Source organism: Siphateles boraxobius, unplaced genomic scaffold (genome assembly GCF_051911475.1).
Source record: "Siphateles boraxobius isolate OS27281-9 unplaced genomic scaffold, OSU_SipBor_1 66, whole genome shotgun sequence".
Lineage (NCBI taxonomy): Eukaryota > Metazoa > Chordata > Actinopteri > Cypriniformes > Leuciscidae > Siphateles > Siphateles boraxobius.
The window spans coordinates 32301108-32312500 of record NW_027509193.1 but is presented as its reverse complement, the minus strand read 5'-3'; the positions used below and the strand labels follow the sequence as shown (position 1 = coordinate 32312500).

At 38.4% G+C, this 11393-nt stretch overlaps 1 protein-coding gene across 2 annotated transcripts in view; it reads right to left on the bottom strand.

Moving 5' to 3' along the window:
- The window catches only part of LOC143722311 (uncharacterized), a 66152-nt gene that overhangs the window by 5979 nt on the left and 48780 nt on the right, over positions 1-11393 (bottom strand). For both annotated transcript variants that reach the window (XM_077213649.1, XM_077213648.1), the window contains 5 exons: positions 4476-4925; positions 3093-3350; positions 2739-2993; positions 2409-2651; positions 1974-2231 (listed from right to left, as the gene is read on the bottom strand). In XM_077213649.1, the coding sequence (XP_077069764.1) occupies positions 1974-2231; positions 2409-2651; positions 2739-2993; positions 3093-3350; positions 4476-4925 (1464 nt within the window). The remainder of the gene's footprint in view (positions 1-1973; positions 2232-2408; positions 2652-2738; positions 2994-3092; positions 3351-4475; positions 4926-11393) is intronic.

Sequence of the window (11393 nt, the reverse complement as noted above, 5' to 3'; positions counted from 1 at the left end):
ACACACACACACATCATCAACACTGAACACACACAAACACATCATCAACACTGAACACACACAAACACATCATCAACACTGAGCACACACAAACACATCATCAACACTGAACACACACACATCATTAACACTGAACACACACACATCATCAACACTGAACACACACGCACACACACACGCACGCACACACACACACACACACATCATCAACACTGAACACACACACATCATCATCATCAACACTGAACACACACACAGACACACACATCATCATCATCAACACTGAACACACACACACGCACACACGTACACACGCACACACGCACGCACACACACACACCATCAACACTGAACACACACACACCATCAACACTGAACACACGCACACACGCACGCACACGCACAAGCACACACACACACACATCAACACTGAACACACACACATCATTAACACTGAACACACACACACACTATCAACACTGAACACACACGCACACACGCACACACACACATCATCAACACTGAACACACACACATCATCATCAACACTGAACACACACACACACACATCATCATCAACACTGAACACACACACACGCACACACACGCACGCACGCACACACACACACACACACACACACATCATCAACACTGAACACACACACATCTTCATCATCAGCACTGAGCACACACACACACACACACCATCATCATCAACACTGAACACACACACACACACACACACCATTAACAATTAACACACATCATCAACATTTAACACACACACAGACACGTCATCATCACTGAACACACATCATCAACACTGAACACACATCAACAACACTGAACACACACACACACACACACACACAACACACACACACACACACACACACACACACACACACATCATTAACACTGAACACACACAAACACATCATCAACACTGAGCACACACAAACACATCATCAACACTGAACACACACAAACACATCATCAACACTGAGCACACACACACACACACACATCATCAACACTGAACACACACAAACACATCATCAACACTGAACACACACAAACACATCATCAACACTGAGCACACACAAACACATCATCAACACTGAACACACACAAACACATCATCAACATTGAACACACACACACACACACACACTTTGTGAGGACATTCCATAGGCGTAATGGTTTTTATACTGGACAAACTGTATATTCTATTCCCTTACACTGCCCCATCCCTAAACCTGCCCGTCACAGGAGACATTCTGCATTTTTACATTTTTAATAAACACTGCATAATATGTTTTTAAAGCCGTTTGAAATATGAGGACTCAGGAAATGTCCTCATTAATCACGTTCAAGTTGTAATACCAGTGTAATATCCATGTCATTATACACATTTTTGTCCTCACAAATCACAAAAACAAACACACACACACACACACACACGGATCATCAGTACCAGCTGAGAGTCACAGTATCTTAAAACACTGTATGGATGGGAATGATTTTATTAATCCCCCCCCCCCCCCTATAAAATACAACTAACAAAATAATTTGTCTTTAACTAGTTGCAAAATAACGCAAGCCTTCCATAAGGCTTTTATATAAAACAGAATCTGTTGAATGAAACAAACAGGCCGAGAGAAAGAGGAGAAAGAGAGAAATAAGGAGTTTCTCAAATGAAAGGCTGCATATCTCGACTTTCACGTCATACAACACTGTCCAATTCAGTTTGCAGGATCTTTGGAAAGCAGCCTTTGAGACCATGGATGATTGCCATTTAGTTCTACATTAAGTCAAAAAAGATAAAGTATATATATAGTTTTATTTTCTTCAAAAAATATATTTTTACTATCAGATATACTAGACTGCAGTGTTTAATGCTTCAGAAGAAGTGGTGAAGGAGGAACGCAGCCTTCGCATTGAGAAGCATCTCCAGAGTAAAGCAGCGAGACCTGATGTGGGACACGTGTCTGAAGAGAGGCACGATGCTCTCCAGCTCCTCCTCTGGTATGGAGGTCCACAGCAGGTCGAGTGAAACTGCAGTGCAGTGCTGCAGAGTGAAGCGCAGCGCCGCACAGTGGACAGAGTCCAGATCTCTGCTCTGCAAGCTGATGTAGTTCTTCACTGAACTCAACAGACTGAACACAAACCCAACAGAGCCGCTCTCGTAGATCTCTCTGATTACAGACAGCAGGAAGAGAGAGCTCATCCTGCACACACACACACACACATCATCATGATTAAAGATTGATCTTTTTTATCACTTCTTTTTCAGATCGAGATGTTATATGAAAAAATAAAACCTTTAAATTTTGCCATTCATTTAGAGGTTTTATATCATTTCTAAAGAAGTTTTTGAGATAGAAATAATTTATTGAATAGCTTACCGTTTAAACTGAATCCTGTTCAGAAATGGCAGAATTTCTCTGACGTTGCACTGAATGTTGCTCTTCCTGAAGTCCACAGATATTTGTTGAATTCTGTGCTGCAGGAAATAGTGAAGCTCTTCCCAGCTCAAGGAACAGGAAGTCAGATCTCCGCCCACTTTCTGCAGGAAGTGCTGAGTCAGTTCCTCTTCCTGAGCTTCATAGACACATTCAACCAGCTTCTGGAGACTCTCTTTAGATGGTCTACACACACAGAATTAACTGATTCATCTCTATGCCATGATAAATATAAGGTCAAACACTGCTGAGATGTGTCGTATAGTCTTATACCTGAGAATCACTGGGGCCGGGTGACACAGCAGGACAGATAGAGAAACAGACGCCATCTTGCATTCAGTCAGGTTCAAACACTGGACAGTCCAGAGTCTCAGAAAAATGGCCAAACTGCTCAGGACTCTGGACCACTTCCTCTCTGACAGCGGTTTACCATTCAGATCAAGTGTGAGTTCATGAACAGTGACGGGAGTTTGAACCCTCATTGACCTCAACACCTGCACTATTCTCAGCACCATATAACCACTCAGCCTGAAAAAACAATACACACTGTAAATATTAGCAAATCTCAATTCAGGAAAATTAATCAAGATCAACATTTGAAATGGTTATTTATAATGCTGTCTGTACCTGAGTGTGTGTATGTGTGTGATGTGTCTGAAGAGAAGCCTGGTTCCTCTTATAGAGATGGCTTTAGGTTTTAGAGAGAGGTTGAGTCTGTCAGAAGAGAAACGTAAGACTCTTCCCACAGACCTGCAGGTTTTACTGGGTAAACGTCCTTTCAGACTGACGGAGGAGCCAAGAACCTCCAACAGTGAAGTCTCCAGCTCTGGATCCTCTCTGAGCTGAACCACTTTAACTAAAGTTAACAAACACCGCTCAGAACAGCTGGAAAATACAATAAATACTTGATCAAAATGACTAGATGAATTAATATGACTCATTACAATTGGAAAAAGAAATTAACAATGCATTGTATTTCATGTGTAAAAAATCCAAAGACTCTTATAGGGCCAGTTCACACAGAACATGTTTTTCCATCCACTGTGCAACTTGTCCATTGTTTTTCAATTTAATCATGCGCTAGACGGACGTGTTTGAAAGGTGTGCTCGCGTCTCGCACAGGACCGTTCTAGGATCACATGATTTGGGGGGAATTTTGAAAAAATACCTGATGTTAGTTGGTCACACTTGATTAAATTTATGATTTACTCTTTTGTTTTTCTTTTATTTTTTTTTGCAAATTCAGAATGATTCACTTTGATTTCTAAAGAAATTGTATTAAATACTAGATACAATGCATTTTTTGCAGTTTTTGTAATACCTTCTTTGTCTTTTCAATACTTTCTATGAAAAATAAACTACTTAGTATTGTTTATTGCATGTACAGTAATTTGAGAGGAACTTTAAATATATGTACAGTTCAAGTCACATGATGTTTGTTTACATATAGACCACAAGACATAATAATAACTGAATTTACACAAAAGATCCAGTTCATATGTGTTGTTTCCTGAATGATCAAAAGCTGCAAACATTCACTGATGCTCAAGGCAACACAACACAGAGCTGGTGGGTGTAAACCTTTGAAAAGGAGGATTGGATCATCCTTATTTATTTTAAGATCTTATTCTAAACTTCACTAAACTTTAGTACTGCTACAACTTTACTTTTTTAATAAAGCTACATAAAATACTTACAGATTTCCAGATGACAAAATAAGAAAAATTTACCCCCAATCATACTGTGTAAATATTTACACCCCCCTGCATTTTAATGCATTGTGTTTCCTTCTGGAGCGTCAGTAAATGTTTTCAGTATATAAATTAGTCCTTCAACTAATAGGCTTCCATGCAACAAAGAGTGCAAAAAATGTATCAAATTTTAGAGCTGAGCATAACTGAGCAAAACGATTCCATATTTTACTAGAATAGTTACATATTTTAACTTTTTTAAAATTTATTTTCTAGATTTTTCATGGCCCAAATCACAATTTGTTGTAGATTCTCTCACCTCAGCTGTGAGATGTAGGACAGACACTGAAGGAAACTCTTCATTTCACTCTCTTCCTCTGAACATCCTCTCAGATCTACTGGTTTCTTCTCTGTCTGGAGTTTCAGCACTTCCAGGAGGACGGAGGTCTTTCTCTGTGAGAGATCTATGATCCAGACATCAGGTAACTGGAAAACTGACTGTAATGCTGGAAGGAAACTCCTGCCTGTTTGAGTCTCATAGTTCTTCACATGTGAGTAAAGATCCAGCAGGAAATCACTCTGATAATCAGGAATATATTCATCCCACTCTTGATTAAAAGGGAAGGTTTTGTAACTGCACACAGACGACAGCAGAGTAGAGAATCTTGTTCCTGTAACTGTGACATTTTCATCTGCAGCAACACTGAGATTCAGCAGGAATTTTACTGCAGACTTCTTCATTTCTTCATTACAATAAATATCATCAAACCTAAACATGATAAAATACAGAGAAAGATCCCGTTAATTTATGACAACATACAGTACAGCATTTATAATTCAACTATATAGTACACAAAAACAAATATTCTAATAAGAAACATAAAAACAACATTAATAAAAGAGGACAGAATAGTGACATTTATTACACTTTTTCCAAGGTCTAGTCATCCCAGAATGTATATGATATATTCCTGTGTGTATGAATATCCTCAGCTTATATTAGCCTATAGTTACAACTTTAAGTACAACTGTAAGTGCTTATAGTCCAGTGTAAGAATGTTTCTTCGCTTTAATATATGCCAGCCATAACTTTCTTGTTATTGAAATATTCCTCTCGTTACGCCTTAATTAACGATGTTTAGTGTGTTACAATAAAATGTGTAACTTATGTAACAAAGTTAGATGTTATGGGAAGGAGGGGGGAACGGCGAACATTAAACACATTTTAATATACAAAATAAAACAAATACAAAATGAAAGTAAAAGACAGCAGCCCCTCACAGACGACTGCTGTCGCATATAACAAAACAAACACAAAACCAGTCCAGGCCTGTCCTCTCTCCATCTCCACTGTCGTCGCTCCCCCGTGAGAGATACGAGATTTGGTCGTTATTTTTGTTATTTTAGTATTTTTGAAAGAAAATGTTTTAGTTCTGAAACCCAACCCATAGTGTGTGTGTGTGTGTGTTGTGTGTGTGTGTAATTTGAAAAACAACAAATTACATATTTTACTTCAAAATTCTGAGTAAATTAAGACGCATAGGGATTTTAAACGTTCAAACATTTATACATTTGTTTGCCACAAAAAGCAAGGAAAGTTGTCTATTTTCTTTAAATAAAACTTACTAAGTAGTAATTTTAAGTGAAAGGTGAGATGATTCATGCCTTTTTTTAAATTCTGTCCACACCAATACTTTGACACCAGTGTTTTAGGCGTCTGTCTTTTAGGTTTGATAGGGATGGCTGACGCGAAACAGTCGTTCCGAAGCTTTGCGAGATCCCGAAGCGCAGATGTTTCGAAACACTGATTCGAAGCGTGATTCAAAACACCCATGTCACGTGACTATGGCCAAACGAAGCCTCGAAGTGTTTCACTAATGTTTCATCATGTGTGATCCGCCGAATCAGCGTTTAATTGACACGGTCGGAAACAGACCACACAATCGCACATCTGTATAAAAGTGAAATCAATGCATATTGACCTCGTGGGTTTTTGTGAGAGGAGTTTGATTTTGAGATAGCGGATTTTTGGTGATATAGTGACATTTATAGTGCGATTTGTTTAGTTATATTTAGGCTTACATTTAAATTTACACAACACATTGACTGATAGGCTAGAGACACAGATATACATATAGTGACACATTAATAGATACATAGATATAAATATATATATAGACAGCTAGATTAATATATATATATATATATATATATATATATATATATATATATATATATATATAGATAGATAGATAGATAGATAGATAGATATATAGATACATATATAGATAGATTAAAGATACCCAACATATATAAATACATAGATTATAGATACATTTATAGATACATATCTAAATACATAGCTAGATTATAGATACATAGATTATAGATATATTTCTATATACATAGATTATATATACATATTATATATACATATCTAAATACATAGATAGATTGTAGATACATATATCTAATTACATAGATAGATTAGAGATACATATCTAGATAGATTTGGATAGATAGATAAAATGGAGGCTCCCCAGAAGAGATGCCGTACATCTGTGGTGTGGGAGCATTTCCATTTAGAAACCCCAAATAAAGTGAGATGTGTGTATTGTGATCGGCAGCTCGCCTACTGCAACAATACATCATCCATGATGCGCCATTTGAGGAGCACTCATCCTGCCATTTTGCAGGGTGCAGAGGATGGTATTCCCCCTGTACCTAGGCCTGCTACTGACACTGCTGGGCCATCTAAGCAAGGTATGCATAGATGTATCCATCACCATCAACATCATCACCATCACCATCACCATCACCATCAACATCAACACCAGTAGTAACACAGGGCATTTTATGGGAACTTTTTTTTACTCGTATCCATCAAACCCAGATGATACACAATGCTACAGCTGATGCCACAGTGGAAGTGAAAAAATACATCAACGATGCGTATTTGCCCAGAACTCATGATCCACTAACTTACTGGAAAGAGAGAGCAGTAATCTTTCCTCATTTGTATGTCCTAGCTAAAAAATATCTTTGCATGCCAGCAACAAGTGTCCCTTGTGAGAGGATTTTTTCAAAGGCTGGAGAAATTATCTGTAAAAAAAGAAGTAGGCGAAGTCCTTCCACAGCAGAAAAATTAATATTTTTGAATAAAAATATGTAAAAAAGTGAGACATTGTGCCTTGATTTATTTTATTAATATTCATTTTGCAGGACCAAAATAACATTATGCACAGGGAGGAGCCTATAGGTTACAAGATTCACATATTAGAAAAGTACAATAATAATAAAAAAAAAAATTTCATGGCTCGTCAAGGTTGTTTCAGATCAACACCTGCAAGTGACCACTAGGTGTCACCGTTGAGACGGGTGTCGGATTGATTCAAAGCCTCGAAACAATATGGACCATTTGGTACAACTGTTTCATTGCTTCACGAAGCCTCGATCTGACCATCACTACAGAAAACTGACGTTGTGTTTTATGTCATTGTGGGGTACCGAGTGGCACCCCAAATAGCTACTGGGATGTGTAGGCTCACTGGCTTTAGATGGTGGAGGTGGAAAAGACGGTTACCAGAGCTCAATTGTTCCAAAAATAGAATAAAGTTTATTTATATTTTAACTCAGAAGTCAAGAAAACAAAATAATCAAAAATAAATCAAAATAGCACAATGCTTCTAGCTTTTCAACGATAGTACAGCAAACCCTTTGTACATAACCTCACCGCAAGCTAGTACTCACTCTCCCTCTTCCTAATGCAGAATGAGACCCTGTTAAATGGGCCAGAGCATTAAGCCAAATTGGCCCATTCAGGACCAATTGGACCATACCAACAATCAGGGTATTACCTTTAGCCTAAGGCCATAAATAAGCTGTAAGTTAAGTAGAAAATAAACATTACATGAAAATAAAATAGTATCATCATATCACTATCATTTTATACAACATTTACACCACCTATTCACACCACCCATATACATACAAAACATTATTACAAACAAACACCCCTGTGACCAATGCTCTGCACCCTCTGCCCTTTGACAAGGATAAATACTGCCCCTACATCGTCGCGCGCATCCGCATAGGAGCAGTCAAACCGGACCGGGATGCAGGAAATGCGTGAGTCGTAATATGTATGAATTCACTAGGATTTTAGCCAGAAACAGGGAGTAAATGGGACATGAACTAGTGGGTACCGCACTACATGTCATGGAGGTGGTAAAGTAGGAAGTTATAAGCAGTGACAAATTAGTTTTGAGTGTTGTGAATGAAATCGCGGACTAACCGCGCTACAAACAAATCAACGCGAATGAGTTAATGGCGCCTAGCCTCGCGCCAGCCTTCTCTTTAAACACAACCCCATTCACAGTCAATGCGGGAGTGCGTAACAGTGAGAAGTGAGGTTCACTTTCTCACAGTCATAATATTTTGTTCTCCTTTTTTTTTTTTATGAAAACATGCTGTTTTTGTTCTCATCAACAGAATAACAAAATGTTTTAGCATATCGTAAATTTCAATAGTTAGCTAGCAAATGCAAGTGAACTGTTTATTACTGTGATAATTGACAGTTATATCATGTTAAACAAGCTCAGTCACATCAGAGTTGAATTCTGTACCCGAAACTTAGGAATCAACATGTGTCCCTTGTGGTTGAAATGTATGTTTGTCAAAAGAAAAAAAGGTTCAGTCATTTATTTAGAAAGTTTCTGATTTACAGTGCCAAACTGACTGGTCAGTGACTGTCAAATATGTTTTACGGCGGTTATATCACACCCCAGATCAATCTTATGACATTTGTTGAATCCTGGGTATCTGCTTCAGTCTGTTGGGGAAACTGTTGCTGATTGTATTTTCCTTTGATTGTTGGGGGTGAAATTCACCCAAGCAGGTTTTACGCAATGTTGACACCCTGAGTGTCAAAATCTTTGTTGTTTGATCAATAGTGTAGCCTATATGTTAACTGAGTCTGAATATTTGAGTCAAGACAATCAGGAATACCATTACCCCTACACCACACTGGCTATATTCATTATAATAACGTGTGTGTGTGTGTGTGTGTGTGTGTGTGTGTGTGTGTGTGTGTGTGTGTGTGTGTGTGTGTGTGTGTTGCAAAACAACAAATTACACATTTTACTTCAAAAATTCTGAGTAAATTAAGACGCATAGGGATTTTAAACGTTCAAACATTTATACATTTGTTTGCCACAAAAAGCAAGGAAAGTTGTCTATTTTCTTTAAATAAAACTTTTACTTCATTTATTATTTAAAACAGACTGATGACCAGCATCTTTTATTAGTACTGTAGCTGAGCAGTTTCCTCACATGAGTAAAACACAATCTTCACTTAAAAACGTTTTAAATGAATGATTGAACCATTTTTTCTTTTGACAAACCTACATTTCAAATCATACCTTAGGTGTCTATTATCATCCTATCCCATTCTATCAAAGCGACACAATATATAGTTCGATTTTTACACGGCAACATATTTTGTCAGGGGTATTTTGTCACACAGCTGTGATGCAAAGTTTCACACTCTTGAATCATTTCAAACATAATCTTTATACAGGAGTTACTGTATGTGTTTCCAAAACACGTGTACAATTCAAAAGACCAAATCAGTAAGAAAAGAGGGCACAGCATACATTGAAAAGTAACATTTATAATAAATACACAAAATCCATTCGTGAGCAATTGTGAAAGTTTGTAAATGTTGTTTTGTAAGTGATGTTTTTATCACTCCACTAGTGTTATTCGTCTTATTCAGATAGCACTATTTAGTTTGTTGGACTCTTCTTTGAGAACTGTCAACATTCAGTGTTTAAAGGAATAAATGCAAATAAAGAATTGATAGTCTTTCAGCTTGAGAGTGTTTGACTAAATTGATATTTCTTTTAGTGCAACTTTACAGCTATCTATGATTTCGGATTACACAAAGCATCAACACGAAAAGTAAGTTTTGCTGTTTTACACTTAATCTGTTACAACTGAATCACATCTGACTATTGCACTGAGAGCTGCACATTCATTAAAGTTTGAGAGCATACATGGATGACATGACAACCATGACTACAACGGTAGCCTGCACTAATCGGTTATTGGGGAAGTTAACAGATAATATTGAATGGGCACGAATGCAATTTAAGCCCTCTAAATCAAGGAGCATCTCCATAATTAAAGGCAAGGTAGTAGATAAAACATTCTTCATTAATGGTGAGGCAATACCAACAGTTTCTCAGAAGCCAGTGAAGAGTCTAGGGAGATGGTACGAAGGGGATCTAAAGGACACAGTTCGAGTGGGAGAAGTTAGACGACAAGCAGTGGAAGGGTTGAAGAGCATAAACAGCTGTGCTCTACCAGGCAAACTGAAACTCTGGTGCTTTCAGTTTGGTCTACTGCCAAGGTTGCTGTGGCCACTGACTGTGTATGAGGTTTCTTTGACAACAGTGGATAAGCTGGAAGCGTTAATAAGTTCATACATCAGGAAATGGTTGGGAGTTCCACGCTGCCTCAGCAGAGTGGGACTTTATAGTAAAGGAGTATTGCAGCTGCCAGTCTCTGCTTTAACCGAGGAGTTTAAGTGTGCCAAGGTCAGACTGGAAATGACTTTAGCAGAGTCACACGACAAATGTGTAAGGGAGACAGCCCCTGTGGTAAAAACTGGTAGAAAGTGGTCAGCAAAGAAATCTGTAGTAGAGGCAAAGGCTGACCTTCAAATTGGGGATATCGTGGGACAGGTACAGCATGGAAGAGGGGGTTTTGGGCTCAGTTTAGCTCCTCCTAAATGGCACAAGGCAGTCCCAGCCCAAAGGAGGAAGCTGGTAGTCAACGAGGTGCGAAAGCAGGAGGAGAGGATGAGATGTATAAAGGCCATTTCCCAGGCCAAGCAGGGAGAGTGGATGAGATGGGAGAGTGTGGAACAACGCAAAATGGGCTGGCAAGACCTTTGGTCAATGGAAGAGAGTAGGATCAGTTTCCTTATTAGGTCAACATATGATGTTCTCCCATCACCGCAGAACCTAAACCTCTGGGTAGGAGAGGATCCATCTTGTCCTTTGTGTTCATCACCTGCCACATTAAGGCACATTTTGACAGGATGTAAGGTGGCTCTTAGCCAGGGTCGGTTTACTTGGCGCCATGACCAAGTATTGCGATGTTTGGCTTTAGCATTGGAAGGCAAGCGTAGTATGACCAATAAATTGCCGCCTGTTCTAGAAAAACATTACAC